Raw genomic sequence first — 16,776 nt, forward strand, 5'->3', positions numbered from 1 at the left:
TACCAGTAATTTAGGGAGGCATTATCAGTATTAATTGTAATTTTCAGTAACAAAATGGAACATACATTTATAAAATTGGGACAGTACTCTGATTATATAGATCATACATCATTTAGTATATTTATAATAATATAAATTTGCTCTTATATTTTTTTTTAGTAAGGTTAAGCAATCTGCCATATAATATTAAACAGTCAAATTTAATTTTGTTTCTAAATGCATTCTTTTTTTTATAAATAGTTCATTCAAACTATTAGTTCATTCAAAAATTAGTTCATTCAAACTTTCTTTTTCCCCCTTTTGTAGAACAATGACACTGAAGATGAGGAAAGATTGTGGAGAGATCTTATTATGGAGAGAGTCACAAAATCTGCTGATGCTTGCCTTACAGCTATCAACATTATGACATCACCCAATATGCCTAAAGCTGTATATATTGAGGATGTAATAGAAAGAGTTATTCAGTACACTAAATTTCATCTGCAGAACACACTTTATCCTCAGTATGATCCTGTTTACAGGGTGGATCCTCATGGTGGTTAGTATAATGATACAAATATGAGAGGTTCCGAGTCAATCCTTTCTAGTATGGCATAAAGCAGGTGCTTCTGATTTGAGGAAGACAAATTTAGTTCAAAATAAGAGGGTGGATACCCATCTTCCTGTGACCCAAGCAGTAACAAAGGACTATCAAAAAATACTCAAAAGCAGAAATTAGGTATCTGGGCTAAGATTTTTTTATAGTTTGTGTTTAAGGCTGGCACCTGTGTTTGTTGTGTCCATGAATTAAGGAGTCTGCTTCTCTTAATCCCAGAATATTTGTCAACTTCCATTTATTTAAGGGAGAACTGCTTGATGGTCTACACTTTTGAAAATCAGACCACTTGACCACATACATGATGCATGTAACTTTCTAAATTTAGGGACCTCCTTAAAGATCTTGTTTCTAAAATCTACTACTATTATAATAAATTATCTGCAGTGGGAAGTCCTTGTTTTCCAAATTCATACTTTTAAACAAGATTATTTTTGTTCTTTAGCATTTATGTTAATAAAATGAAAAAAGTTGGTTTCTTAAAGGCTGTTTTAAGAACTTTCCTATTCCTAATGTTGACTGAAAAGTAACTGAAGAAATGGAAAACAAAACATTGTGTTTATTTTATTATTTTCTAGGAGGTGTGTTAAGTTCAAAAGCAAAGCGTGCCAAGTGTTCCACCCACAAACAGAGGGTTATTGTGATGCTTTATAACAAAGTTTGTGACATTGTTAGCAGTTTGTCAGAGTTGCTAGAGATACAACTCCTCACTGATACAACTATACTTCAGGCAAGTTAAAATGGAAGAATTTCCTGTTGAAAATGTATTGTTGTTTTACAAAATGATTCAAATATTTGACTCTCAGGGAATAACATTAAATGTAAACCTGATGCAATTTAGGTAATCACTTAATTATTTAAATTATATTGTTAGTGATTTAAAATATGTAATATTAATAGTAACTGGACTACATATTTTATAAGCCAACTTTAAACAGAATAAACATTTGATTTGATTAGATCTTCATTATACTCATAAAATTAAGATTAAAAATTCAAAATAATATTATAAAATGTGTCCTTTAATTGCAGACTGGGGAAAAATAGAATTTACCTGGGAAATAAACAGCTTAAAATATTAATTTATCAGAAAGAATATGTATTTATAGTCATTTATTACTGTTGACAGGTATCATCAATGGGGATAACACCTTTTTTTGTAGAAAATGTCAGTGAACTCCAGTTATGCGCCATCAAACTAGTGACTGCAGTAAGTTCTTTTTAATTTCTGAACAAATTTTAAGATTAGGCTTCCTTAGAGTTTTAAAAATAAAGCTTATATAAAGGATATAGCTGTTAGGCCCTCCATCTTATCTCTGTACCAGTGCAGACACGTGCCTTAGATTTTATATTACAAAACAAAATTAAAAGCTGTTGTGTTTTTTATCTTGGTTAAGTGGTGCACTATCTTTTAAAAATATTAATAAGAAAAAATTGCCCTGTCTCCTACTCTGTCTTCAGTTCTCAAAGGAATAATAGCAATATGTTTTGCCTTAATGTATTTGTAGGGATTGGGGTTTTTTTATTTTGGATCACTATGGTTTGCGTGTATGCAGTAGGATAAGTTGCTGGACTAGCTAGTAATTCTTTTACTTGTTATATTTTCCTTGGAAAATATGAGTGAGGGAAAATCCATGATGTAAAATTTATGGGTTGAAAACATAATGTTTAAAAATATATTTTTAAATTGGAAAAATCATCTCAGAATGTTTGCTCTTAAAGAAGCATACATGTTTCACACTTTATCTTCCTTTGCAGGGAGAGTATATTCACTGTATAAAGGCAATATTTTTTTAAACAAAAAATGATAAACTGCACAACTTTGACCTTACTACTAGTCAAATACTACATATGAGCCAAGCACCAAAGCTTAAGACATTAAATGGAACAGATTTCTCAGAACATGTAAAAGATACAATGTTCCACATCATATTATGGCCATACATTAAAGGCGCAGAAAAAATGACCCTGTACTTTTCAGACTTTCAATGTAGTTTACACCACTATTGTTTACATTTGGCATAACTCTCTATACAACTTTTTCATTATTGGTGATAATACAGTATAGTTTAGGAAGTTGTATCTGTATGACTTAAGAGGGAAATGTAGCGAATAATTTTATGAAGAACTGTTGGTTTCCAAAAACATGGTCACTTGTATACATGTGGTATACATTTATTTTGTGTTCTGCAAAACATGATTGGTAATACATATTTTTAAATCCTGTACTGTTAAACAGGTTTTCTCAAGGTATGAAAAACATAGACAATTGATACTGGAAGAAATTTTCACTTCACTTGCAAGACTACCAACCAGCAAGAGAAGTTTGAGAAATTTCAGGTAATGAATGTTTGGGACATGATGGCATTTTAAGTTACAGATTTTATGGTGTCTATTAATGATCTTTAAAGGACCTGCAGTTTTGCAAGTTGTAGTACTTTCTTAGAGATTTATGTTTGCAGAATTGCTTGCTTGATTTGTCTTAAAAAACTTTTCACAGACAGCAAAGTGAAACAGAGGTGCATCAAACAGTCTTATAATAATGGTCTGCATTTTCCCTGTTTACATTACAGATAGTGCTAATTCTCATATAATTATTTATGTGAGTTTCAAAAAGATGGTTATAAATGCTCACAAAAATGCCATTAGATTTCCACCTAGAAGCGCAAGTAAACAGAATTTCCAACTTGAAAAACAATATTTGTATATCTTTTATCATGTTCCTTCTGGGTATGTGGAACCATTTCATTCCCTGTACTGTTGAAATATTGTTCTAATTCTGGTAGAAAATCTGTATACTATGTTGGATATGCCATCAGGATTGTTCCTTTTTGGAACCTTCCACATTTCCCATCTTCTAGGAGGGAAGAGGGAATACAATCCATGACACTGTTCCTTGGAGTCTGAACTAAAGGGTCTTTGCATCTGGGATCCATCATAGGGTAACAGGGACAGAAAACTGGGTGAATACCAAAGAGGAAAGGAGTGACTGAACCCTCAGAGAGCGGTTACCACATTGTCTCTTTAGGAGGAAGGGGATTAACTTTCCATACAAAAGGCTGAGGATATATTCCTCAAATAAGGCAGATTCCTGGGAGGGTAAGGTGCTTGTATGGAGACTCTCTATCTGTCTTGTCTCTCTCCTGAAATCTGCAGCAGCTTGGCTCAGTTCTGTGAAGAGGCATCTTTTTGCTGAAATTGCCACCGTATGGGGCGTATAAAAGCTGGTACTGCCCCTACTCCAGACTATTATCTTTTCAGAAAAGCTTGACCAGGACTAAAGAGTAAATGATGTGCATCTGTTACCCCTCTGGTGTCCACCCAGTTTTTGTCCCTGTTACTCCCATGATGGATTCCAGATGCAAAGAGGTGAAAGCTCAGACTCCAAGAAGTAGTGTCATGCATTGTATCCCCCTTCCCTACTGGATAGATGATAGAGCAATGTTTCACAAAGTGTTTAGACTGAAGGCTGGTCTACAGACTGAATCAGGCCCATGGGACCTAACCCTCCATGCCCCCTTCCCCCTCTGTCTGATCCTGCACAGGCAGCACCAACCCAGCCCAGTCTGGTATGCTGGCCTAAGAGGGCACAGTGTGCAGTGCAGCCCCAGACCAGCTCAAGCAAGCACCACAAGAAGCACAACCCAGGACCCAGTTCTAGCAAGTGCAGTGGGCAGCGTAACATGGGACCCAGTCCAGCGAGCACTGAAAGCAGCATGCATCCTAGACACTAAAGGGATGGTCTGGCACAGCAAGAGAGACAGTACTAAAAACTAGATTAAGGGGCTCCATGGAGCTGCAGCTGGAGCTGGAGATGTTTGACACCCTGGTGCAGATATTTGCATATATAACAGTGCAAATATTGTACAGTACCCTAATTGATAATCACTGAGATATTTAGAAGGTTCCTGCACATGTCAGAAAACAAAGGGAACAATCCAGATCATGGTTACTTTTTACACTTAATATAACGATAGTGAAACTAACCAGGAGTCAAGTAATAAATAACTAAGCATTTAGCACATTGAAAATTATGTTTTTCTGCCATGAGGGAAACTGGTGTGGCATTATAATAGCAGTAGTATTTTAGTATGCAGGTATTTCATATAAAGCATATTTATGTAGAATTATTATATTTTGATATATAGATACTGATATGTATGTCCTGTTGGGGTTCAAATAACAGTGTGCAACTGATTCAATTCATCTGTCTTGTTTTGAGCTTTTTTACTCATGCAGCATATCTAATTGCTTCTGGCTTGACTTCTGTTACAGAATGGGCTAGTATCACATATTTAGCTCTAGGATTGAAATGCAGCATTGTATAGAAAGAGAAGATGAGTAGAGACACAACCTTTGATCAAATTATATCATCCAGTAATTTTCCTTGCGTCTTTAAATGGGCCTATATTTCATAAGAACTGATTACTCTTCAAAGAAACATTAGCATGTTTTTTTATTCTGTTTTTCTGTACCCAAAGACAACCTTCAAAATGTTTTTCCTTAAATTGTGAAACATCTAATTTAGTTTTTGTATGTTACCATATTTACTTGAATATAAGACCCTGATTATAAGGTGACCCCCAATAATTTGATTCTATATATGGAAAATGTATGAATGTGTTATAATTCTCCATGTATAATATCTAATTATTAGAGGTTGTATTGAACATGTCCCCCTCCCACTGCTACAGCATGGAAAATAAATTTTTGTGGAGGTTGCCCCTCTGTCCCCTTTCCAGCTTCTTCCCCCTGCAGCCCTTTCTCATCAGGCCTTGCTTCCTTTGAGTACATGGAAGTGAGTGGCAAATTTTGAAAACACTGATTTTGAAATAAATATGCCTGTAGTAATTTGTATATTACTGTAGGTAGGTACCCATAGACATAGTTCATCCTGAATTAATGTATTTTAATTTTTTGGAAACTACTGCAAGTTTTAGCATAAGTAATCCATGAGTACACTTCTAAGCAACACTTTTGTACGTACTTATATGTAATACAAACTATGCATGATATTAGTGCACAGCCAAAATGCTCGTGATTTATCATATAATTTATTGAGCTGGGCCTCAGCAGTCAACAGTGTTTTAAGCCAAGTGATCCCACAGCTCAGCATTGCTAAGTGTGTGTGTTTATTCCAGATACTCCGAAGGATCCATGTACTAATTAGCCACCCATGTGACTGGAACCAGGTGTTCTTGTCCTGAGTCCTGAAATCCTCCAAAAATTTATGGGTAGATGAGGTACAGGGCAGTCTGATCTGCCTTATGTGATCAAGGGGAGGGCCACACAAATCATATGCACCAGGATGAGAGGAGGTGACAGAGGGATTCTTGGTGAGCTGTCTGAGTCCCCATTTGGTGATGTTTACCAGACACTGAAGGCTAATGAAGAAACAGGAATCATTGGAAATGTGAAAGAAAGGTGCAGCTGAGCTGTGGGAGTGAAGAGGACGTCAAAATAAATTTAGTGTAATGGCTCACTAGGACTTAAAAAAGAGTTGGGGACTGAGCACAGTGTATACTACCATCTATCTTATTTAGATGCACTGCACTATCAATATGTTTGCCCAGCATAGACTTTACAGACATGCTCAGTGTTGGCTGCATTTAGTCAACTTCATAGTTGGCTTCCATTACTGAGTACATGCTGCAGTATTTTAATGATAGAAAATGTATTAAATGAAGTTTGTCTGTGAATATAAGACGAGGGGCTTTCCCCCCACCCTTGCTGACTGGGGAAAGAGACCTTATCTTGTAGTCAAGTAAATAGGGTATTTCTTCTACAATGTTTGAATAAAAAATATAAGAGCGCTAAAATAATAATAGATAACGATGATGGTGATAATGAAAATTATCAGCTCAAAATGTCTGCAATGTGCACTGTACACGATGGTCATGAATTAGTAAGAGTACACTGTTTATTCTCATCAACAGATTAAACAGTAGTGATGTTGATGGGGAGCCTATGTATATTCAAATGGTGACTGCACTTGTTCTGCAACTTATTCAATGCGTTGTGCACCTACCATCAGCAGAAAAAGATTCAAATTCAGAAGAGGAGTCAAACAAAAAAGTAAGACACCTTTTAAAGAGATACAAACTTGTTCCATAGAAGAATATGTACATGTATTTGCATACATAAATGTGTGAGTTCATTATTATATGTGTGTGTAAGTAATATTTTCTGACAGTTATCCACCAAGTAGTGTATTGTCTTCTGTAAGTGCTTGCAGAACTGAAAATGGTGATTTGGAAGTAATGCTTTCATGTTATTGTATGTTAGACAAACTGATTTTGCTTGTTTTTAGGTGGATCAAGATGTCCTTATAACTAACTCCTACGAAACAGCTATGAGAACTGCCCAGAACTTCCTTTCCATTTTTCTTAAGAAGTGAGTAGAATCATATTTTTAGTTGAGTGTAGTTACGTTTAGTTTGTAATTGCAGTCTTAGCTCTCAGTGCCCATTATAAACTGTAATTTGACATTTAGAGTGGCAGAATTTTAGAGGAAACTTTTAGAGAGAAAAATGAAGATGTAATCAGATAGTTTGTGAAATTTTCTCCTTATAAGTAGAATTTGCATTACTTTAATTCATTAATTCCAGCGCACAAGCTTCAGGCAGGCAGCACCAGCAAACGCTGTCTGGTGTGGCAAGCAGGGGAGCTGCAGCTGCTGCTGCCACAGTGCAGCTCCAACAGGTGAGCCTGGAGCTATGTGGGGCCCAGGCTGGCAGTGGGGGTGGGTTACAAGCTGGTGCTGAGCACAGGAGAAAAGCAGCCCCTCGTCCAAAGCCCCTGCCCCCCAGCCCAGCTGGCAGCAGCTACCCAGGGCCAGGGCTGGCTGCAACCAGGAGGCTGCAAACAGCTGCTGCCTCCCAGCCCCAGCCCCAATGCGTACCGAGGAAAATGGCCTCATGGGCCATGCTCGGCATATGTGCTGGGGGTTGCCGACCTCTGAACTACAGAATCTGATGTCCATTCTTTCTGTGCAGACCATAAATATATATCTTTTTTAATGTGGTGTGGAACATTAAGAAGGCCTATCTTCACTTGTCCTGCCTAGTTGAGGATGATTCTTTATATTGATATTTCAGTTCTGTTCTGTTTTTTAGGACAATAGAAAACTGTTTTTTGATTAGCTATGTTTATATTTTGTATCATGAAACCATAATATAAAATATATAGCTAAAATAACATTTTAATTGCTTTCTTTTAAACAGGTGTGGTAGTAAGCAAGGGGAGGAGGATTACAGGCCACTGTTTGAGAACTTTATTCAAGATCTTCTTTCTACAGTCAACAAACCAGAGTGGCCAGCAGCTGAATTGCTCCTCAGCTTATTAGGAAGACTGTTGGTAAGAAACCACTGCAAAATCATTATAGTGCTCTCTTCATCATAAAGGAAGACTGGTTATTTTGACTTACATGATAGGATCACATCTTTGAATGTTTGTGTATAGTACATGTTGCATAATTAACTTTCTGCTTAACCAGGTCAATATATTCTGTAACAGTGGGGTCCTTCCCCCACCTTTGTTTACCCTTGCTCCAGGAGGCTGTTTCCACTGCTGCCCAGGGCACAGAGTATGTTTGCTCTAGCCCCAGCCTGGCCCTGTAGCAGCAGTGGTGGCAATTTGGTCTGGACTTGCTGCAGTGGTGTCAGGTAGTAGAGCAGAAGTTGCAGGGGGGCAGTGAGGCAGAGGTATTAGGGGTGCAGGAAGCAGTTGCAGTTCCTGCCCCAACACTGGGTCAGAGCAGGACTAGAGCCAGAGCTGCAGTAACTGCTTGTCCTTCTGCCACCTCGTACTCATTTCCGTGTTAAGTGGGGAAAAATTCCATGTTAAGTGGGGGGGAAAAACTGTATTTGGAATCAGGTAAATATGGTAATTTGCATACAGATACTGAAATTTAGTTTGGAAGATTGATGTGATTTGAAAAAACAATTCATTGATCACTATGTTGCTCACTGGATGTCACTTACTTCTTCTGTCTGTGGAAGTATTTCATACATTTAAAACCTGCAAAAATTAATGTTGGAGAAAACCATCCTGATTGCTGTAGCTGTTCACACTGGTTTTTTCCCCATAGCTGATTGTTCAGTACCAAACACCAGAACGGATTATTCTGTAGTTTAGTCTTCTAATAAGTATCATACATTAACTTGGAGAATGCTATGATTTATAGTAAAGAAATTCAGTGCATTAATGCATGTGTAATGTGTGAATTTCATGGGTTACACTATGGTATTTGAGGGCTAAAGCAGTTTATAGACCTGTTCCTGGACAGTAGCACAGATATTGTATATGTATAGATGTGTTCCAGGTTAGCTTAACTGGATTTATGTTTCAATGGTGTATGTCATGCATAAAGTATGTTTGACTGGTGCAGGATAAGCATGCATTAAGTATCATATTATTCTATGTAGGATAAATAGTTCAATCAAAATTTTCAATAACATCTCTGAAGTAGGTTCAGGGAAGGGCCCAATGAAAAAGAAAAAGATATTAAAATATTCTGTATGTGGCTATTGTAAATTAAATAATTTATACACTCTGTGTTATTATTTTAGTATCCAAGTAAGATCAAGTAACACACACACAAACACAAATAAGTGGATCCCACAAACACAAATAAGTGGATAACATTTTATCATGTTTTTACTAGGTTCATCAATTCAGTAACAAGTCTACAGAAATGGCTTTGCGGGTGGCATCACTTGATTATCTTGGGACTGTAGCTGCAAGATTAAGGAAGGATGCAGTCTCTAGCAAAATGGATCAAGGATCCATTGCCCGAATCTTGAAACAGGTATTACGAGATGCAGTGTGATTTGGTGCCTGCATAATAATAGTGAAGTGGTTGCATTAAAAAGACTAATGTGCTGTGGTAACATGAAGCGGCATTTGGGGAATCTGTTTTATTACCTTTCAAAGACAAACTCAGTTAAGACTTGAGTTTCAGCTGGCTTCTTTCAACCTCATATATTATCTTTAGTAGTAAAAGTTTTGTTGGCCATGTTAGGCCTGCAGTTATATCTGTGAAACCAGGAATGACTGTGTTGAGTGGATTGGAACTACTGAACACTTTTCTTGAAAGGCTAATGCTTGCAAAAAATAGAATTCAGCCCATTGTTTTTTACCTAAAAAGTATAAAAATGGTGCAAAAATGACTAGTCATTAACTAGTAGATTTGTTTAACTACACAAAAAGAATAATCTGTTGAGTGAGTTGATGCCACTCTTAGATTTTAGATAATGAAACTATAGTTGTAGGTTCAAGTCTTATATTTCTCTGCACTCACAGGACTTGTTTGGAACTGTTGATTTAGATGTGCCTGTTGATGTTACTGATCTGAAGTACATCCAGTTTTGTGAGGGAGGCAGCAGCTATCAGTACAGATTGCAAGAATATTCTCAAAATATAGAGATAGGTTGTCTTTAAAATGTGGAAGGATTTATATCTTTTTCTACCTGGACCTGTTCACGGTTAGAAGTTGCCATTCTAATTGACAAGTAATGCCAATTTCACTCCCAAACTTGGGGATCAGCAGTCTGAAATTGATTTTTAACTTCACGGGAGAATGAATGAAGACATTAAACACCTTTAGATTCTTTGGAAATTCTTGAGAATGAAGAACATTTATCCCCTTTCAGGAACAAAACTCAGAGCAGAATCCCTCTCACTGAGCCACCTTTTCTTTATTTGGCCTTCAGGCTGTCTAGTGGTTCAGCCTTAAAAAGAGGGCTGTAGAAACCTATGGGCAGGACTTAGCCCAAGATTTGATGGCCTTTTAGATCCATCTTTTAGTCCAGCCCCCTGCTTAAAGCAGGATAATCCTCCTAGACCAGTGGTGTCCAACCTTTTTGCCCAATAGGCCAGATGAACAACATCAGGATGGTCTGCAGACCAGATGTGATCCATGGGCACTATCTTGTGTGTGTAATGGGAACAAGTGCGAGTGGAGTCTGATCCTGGCACAGGGCATTATCCTGCTATATGAAGGTTTGAAATTTGGCAGAGGGATAGTGGTGACAGTATTAATTGCCACCATTCCTCTGTTGACAAATTCTGGATCTGTGGGTTGGCGGAGTGAGGGCAAGCATTGAGCACCCTTGTCCTAGACCATTGTTTGTTTAACCTGTTATTAAAACTTTTGAGGTTGAGGATTCCACATCCTCTCTAGGTAGTCTTTTCTAATGTTTAACAGCCCTCATAGTGAGAAAGTTCTTCCTAATATCCAATCTGAATTTTCGTATAATTTAAGAACATTTTTCTTTGTCCTGTCCCCTATAGCTACAGAGAATAGTTTATTGCCATCCTCTGTATAACCACCCTTCACATATTTGAAGACTGTTATAATCTTCACTTAACCTTTTGTTCTGCAGGCTAAATAATCCTGTTTTTTCAGCCTTTCCTTTTAAGTCCCATTTCCTAGAATTTTTTCACCTTTGTTGCTCAGTCTGATTTGTCCATGTTTTTTTTTTTGAAGTGCAGTTCCCAAAATTGTCTACAGTGTCTGTGAACAACGCATGTAACGTTGAATATAAACTTCCTTGATTAGACCATGTGTTAAGACTTTTGTAATTACTTGCATTTTTTGAATAACCAACAAAAGTATGCACTTGTATATTATTTTAATGGGTTTGTATGCATTTGTGTGTGGATTTTATGGTCATATTTTCAGCTCTGAAATATTCTGTCATGATTACATATTTATTACAGGTTTCAGGAGGAGAGGATGAGATCCAACAACTGCAAAAGGCATTGCTGGATTATTTGGATGAAAACACAGAGACAGATGCATCATTAGTGGTAAATTTCAGTTTTCTAGAGTTAAATATATATAAATATCACTTAATCAAAAGGTTATTTATTAAGTCACTTGTTTCTGAAACAAGCCTGCTGTGGTTACACACCACCGACTCCTAAGTGGAACTCTTAGACCTATACTACCAGATATCCATCCTAGTACTTAGAGTAGAGTTGGCCTGAAAATATTTCAGTTTTAGGTTGATCAAGAACTTGTTTTCATTACCTTCAGTATCGAGCTATTGTGGTAGCTGATTCATGTAGACCAGGGGTGCTCAACCCTCAGCCTGTGGACCAGTTTCAGGCCATGGAACTATGTAATCCAGGTATCCCCACAGGTCCAGAAATGTGGTGGTGGGGAAATGGTTGCAGTTCAATTCCTCCCACTGCCAAATTTCCTAGTTCTATGCAGCTGGATTGGCCCTGGCCAAGCCTGCCTCATGCAAAGGGATTGCGTCCAGCTGGACCAAGTTGGGGGCTGAAGCAGCTACATGGAAACAGATGAGCTGGGGCCTGGTGCACCCACACAGAAACAGCTTGCCTGGAGCTTGATGCAGCCCCCCATCAGGCTGTTTCTGTGTGGTTGCATTGGGTCCTAGCCTGGATCCTGCTGGACCCTATATGCTGGATTGGGCCCATGGACTGGATCCTCCCTGTGGACAGACTGGGCACTGCTCATCCACCCCACAGACTGAAAAGGTTGGGCACCACTGACCTAGACTGTATTAAGAAATCATTCAGGAATGCCATGCAGACTTCAATATAAATTATTTAACATGTTTCTTTTTTGTCTTCAAAGTCATAAAAGAAAGTGCTGAATAGTATTCAACCCAGAGTTGATATATGCCTAGGTTCAACATAACTTCCTTTCACCCTGGAATGGAACAGTTAATAATCCCCCTTTTGTTCATTTTTCCCTGGCCACTTTGTTGCACCTCTCCAGTTTTCCAGGAAGTTTTATATAGCACAGTGGTTCCGTGACACAACAATGGAGACAGAGAAAGCAATGAAATCTCAGAAGGATGATGAAGCATCTGAAGGAACTCACCATGCCAAGGATGTTGAGGCAACAGGACAAATAATGCACAGAGCAGAAAGTCGTAAAAAATTTCTTCGTACCATCATTAAAACTGCACCATCTCAATTCAGTACATTAAAGTAAGCTTCAGCAATTCTTGGTTTTATTTATTTGTTAATTGTAAATTTGACTTGCATGCATTCATCTTTCTTAATAAGTAAATCTCAAGAATTTGTTAACTTTGTTTCAGGATGAATTCTGATACTGTGGACTATGAAGATGCTTGCTTGATTGTTCGCTACTTGGCCTCTATGAGGCCGTTTGCCCAGAGCTTCGATATTTATTTGACACAGGTAAACTGTGCCAGAAGTCTTAATACAGTGAAATACAGTTGGTTTCCTGATTCCAAACACTTATGGGGTAGTGTGCAATATCTGTTCATTTTTGAGCACAGGTATTTAATAGGCCATGATAACACCACATGCTTTCATATTCTTTTTAGATATCATAAGTGTTTGTTTTTTGTTCTCCTGCATGAATTTCACATATACCATATTGTACATAATATATTGTTTTCTTTGTGCATATACAAAAGCTTATCAGATTAGATGAACATAATAAAAAACTACAAAATGCTGAAACTTTTCACAGTTTTATTGAAGATGCATGCTTAATTACCTCATAAATATATCGGAATGGATCATTTGTACAGCTGTTTAAATTCCAAGTTGAAAACACAAACTAGTTTGATCATTTGTCTGCATTGCATGATGTTGTCATGCTGGCGGTCATTGTTTTACAAGATGACTTCAATGTTCCTGCTTTATGGCTGTGATTAACAAACACTGGCACTGACTTATTAACCTGGTGACATGTTTAGACCCCAGGTGATGCTTTAGATAGATGACTTTACTTTTCTTAGATCCACTTACAGAGCACCCTTAAATTTGAGATGCACAATCCTGCTCTCCTGTTTTGGAGGCAAGAACTGCAGTGAAAACTATATGTGGATAGGAAAATCAGAGCTTAAAGTGAAGGGATGGACCCATATAAACCAATCTTCTGGTTATTGCATATCGTAGTGAGGGAGAATTCAGGCTTAAACATCAGAGCTGGGAAAGCATCACTTGCATGCACCCCCTTGCTCTTAGATTCTATTAGATTTTTGATAGACAATTTTTCTCATATTACTTTCAATTATTCATATTACCCTGCTACATTTTTATTTGCATTTAAGATTGGCCACTACTTTCAAAAAGGAACTAAAATGTAATTTTTGTTTTCTTATTAGATTCTACGTGTACTTGGTGAAAATGCAATTGCTGTTCGAACAAAAGCCATGAAGTGTTTGTCTGAGGTTGTTGCTGTAGACCCCAGCATTCTAGCCAGGGTAAAAAAAAAAAAGGAAACTACCTGTAATGTATATACTTACTTTTATTCATGCTTAAAAGAGATTCTGTGTTTTTCTTACTTTACACTTCTCTTCTACTTCATTCCTTTTAGCTGGATATGCAGCGAGGTGTTCATGGACGGTTAATGGATAATTCCACTAGTGTACGAGAAGCAGCTGTGGAGTTGCTTGGCCGGTTTGTGCTCTGTCGCCCTCAGCTTGCTGAACAGTATTATGACATGTTAATTGAGCGAATACTGGTAGGTCACTTCTAAAATCAGTTTATTATAAACACATTTTCTAGCTATAATTCTATTGCAAAATATCTTAGTTCCTGAGCAAATTATCTTTTATGATATCTGTTGAGAATTGTAAACAAAAAATCACGCTCATCAGGCCAACTTTGTAAAATACAACACTTTATTTTTTATCAGATTATAGTGAGTAATTAAATGCAAGTGTATATTTAACAGCATTTATAATCAGGTAATCAGGCTGCAGTCAGGTTCTGTTCATCAGTCAGTATTGCTTAGCCTTCTTGTGAAGTCTGAGGTATGGCTAAAAGCCAGTATGAGGCAGCATACTGGTGTAACCTGGCATGGAAGTAACCTTCCAGACATTATATTTGCTGATTAAATGTACCTAAAAATGAATTGGTCAGAAGCTAGTCTCTGAGATGCAAATCCAGTGTGCACCCTGTGAGAAACACAGTTGTAAGCTATTTTCTGCAGTATTAGAAATTTTTTAAATCTTCAGTCACATCCCAAATATGCCACATCTCATTGCAGAAATCCAGTAAGTGGAGACAAAAAGCCATGGATAGTTTGGGCAGTGCCTTGAGTTGTAAAACCATAGTTCTGCCTCCTGAACATTTGCAGATTTGGAGGGAGCAAAAGTACTCTTGCTAAACCTGTTACATGAATGTTGAGAAGCGAGCAGGAATTTAAGAGAGTCTTCTAGCTGCAAAACTAAGTAACAAAGGATGGGAACACTCCCTCAATTGAAAAGTCACATCATTTCTATTCTTTATTTTAGTTATTTTTATGAATATTATCTTTGTCTGGTCTGAGAATTTCATCTATGTAGGGTTCTTTTAGACATTGAAGAGTTGCACTTTGAAGCTGGCGAAATAGAGATTTAGACGTAGGAGTGATCTACGTTCTGTTGTAGCCTACACCATCTCACTACCTTTGCCTTATTTACATGATGACTAGAAAAGAGCTTCCTCTATTCCATTTAGGGAAAGACTTCAATCCTAATGATTTTAAAATTGGAAAATGTCAGATGATTATTTATTGGCATCATATTGTGTTCTAACTTAAATCAGATATATTTGTTACATTGTCTCTGGAAAGTAACCTAAAATATTGTGATTTACAGTGTAGATGGGTGGTGACCTCTTGATTGTATTCCTTTACTGCAACACGGGACGTGTTTTTCAGTGTCAACTGGCTGTTGTACAAGATGGCTAGAAAAGGAAGGGAGTGAGTGGTATCTCTGTTAAGGTGTAGAATTTATGAAGCTTTGAAGGGCTTTTAGCTCTCAGTAGTGAGGAAATTCCCTCTCCTGAGGGAGAGAGTATAGCTTGAAGTAACATGTCGTTATTCTTAGGACTCCAACCATGCTGCAGTTGTTGTATTTTCAAGTCAAGTTTGCCACATTTTAAGTAGTATTAATCTGTACTTCTGTCTTTTCAAACATGTTTTTCGTTTCTTACCAGGATACCGGTATCAGTGTCAGAAAGAGAGTCATAAAGATTTTAAGGGACATCTGCATTGAACAACCGACATTTCCCAAGATTACAGAGATGTGTGTGAAAATGATTCGAAGAGTCAATGATGAAGAGGGCATTAAGGTAGGTCAGGTGTTTTTTTTCCCTCCAAGTTACTTATTTTTTTTTACCTTTTCTTATTTTGATATATAACAAGTCAAAAAACTTTTCCCTTAAAAGCATTTGGAGCCCTTTAGCATAAATGTGGGTATTTATTGGCTTTGGAAATTCAGTGGAAAACTTGCAAAAGTAAATTGTTTGCTAGGTACGTTACTGCCAGACATACATTATGTTTGCTTACTCTCCATGTTTCCTTAAATTAAGATGTTTAAAAAATAAAACGTATTTTAGACAATTTTTCCATTTGAAAATATTATCTGTGTTCCAGGTCTCTGTATGTCTGTTTATTGAAATAAATACGATAACCAGCAAATATATAATGTCATTATTTAATTTGCAGAGTCAGACATTGAAATGTTAGGAAATACTGCCCTCATATGTTCTTTTCCACCTTAGCTCTTTATTCTTTGTTCATCTGTTTTGTACACTGAACAAATCAGCAGTCTCATGAAAACAGTATGTGATCATATAATTTTAGATTATCAGTGTTTTTGCATAATGGGATAGGATTTAGTTTGGACGGACAACTCTAAAACTGGCATTTGCTGACTGGAGTGTTTGTCTTTACAGCATAATTATCCCCAGGCCAAATATTTAAAGGCCTGATGCAATCAATGGAAGTGCGAAGGTTACAAAAATATTCTGTACGAACAGTGTTAAGCGACCTTAAATATGGAGATTGCGACCATATCCTCCTATAAAACACTTAATAATTCCTACCAAATACAAGCAAGAATTTTCACTGAAACTTGTGACATCCTTTCATATGAGAAGGGCAGTTAGTTGAATAAATTAGTTAGTTCTTTTCTGTATAGGTGAATTTTTGTATTTTTCACCAAGGGGTTTCCAGTATTGATTTCTGTGTAGTGTGGCTTTCCAGTCTTCATGCATGACTTATCCAAGCATCCTGTCAGGCAAGGTGATCTCAGATGCAATATGAAAATTTCTAATAACACAGGCCTAATCTGAAATTCAGTTTCTAAGGTAGCACTTGCTTAGTAAGCGTTTTACTAGAAGGCCTCAGCCAACTTAAAATAGTTCTATGTAAAATGGCATGTTATTCAGGATGTACAG

The 16,776-nt window shown here is 37.1% G+C and overlaps 1 protein-coding gene across 4 annotated transcripts in view; it reads left to right on the forward strand.

Annotated features, from left to right (window-relative positions):
- Positions 1-16,776, forward strand: part of NIPBL (NIPBL, cohesin loading factor) — a 215,942-nt gene that overhangs the window by 174,655 nt on the left and 24,511 nt on the right. For all 4 annotated transcript variants that reach the window (XM_019531969.1, XM_019531968.1, XM_019531970.1 and 1 more), the window contains 14 exons: positions 307-538; positions 1,174-1,325; positions 1,725-1,805; positions 2,835-2,935; positions 6,532-6,670; positions 6,906-6,988; positions 7,818-7,950; positions 9,260-9,403; positions 11,317-11,406; positions 12,347-12,561; positions 12,672-12,774; positions 13,713-13,811; positions 13,925-14,071; positions 15,532-15,666. In XM_019531969.1, coding sequence (XP_019387514.1) covers positions 307-538; positions 1,174-1,325; positions 1,725-1,805; positions 2,835-2,935; positions 6,532-6,670; positions 6,906-6,988; positions 7,818-7,950; positions 9,260-9,403; positions 11,317-11,406; positions 12,347-12,561; positions 12,672-12,774; positions 13,713-13,811; positions 13,925-14,071; positions 15,532-15,666 — 1,854 coding nt within the window. The remainder of the gene's footprint in view (positions 1-306; positions 539-1,173; positions 1,326-1,724; positions 1,806-2,834; positions 2,936-6,531; positions 6,671-6,905; positions 6,989-7,817; positions 7,951-9,259; positions 9,404-11,316; positions 11,407-12,346; positions 12,562-12,671; positions 12,775-13,712; positions 13,812-13,924; positions 14,072-15,531; positions 15,667-16,776) is intronic.

Source organism: Crocodylus porosus, unplaced genomic scaffold (genome assembly GCF_001723895.1).
Source record: "Crocodylus porosus isolate Cpor-Errol unplaced genomic scaffold, CroPor_comp1, whole genome shotgun sequence".
Classification (NCBI taxonomy): Eukaryota; Metazoa; Chordata; order Crocodylia; family Crocodylidae; genus Crocodylus; species Crocodylus porosus.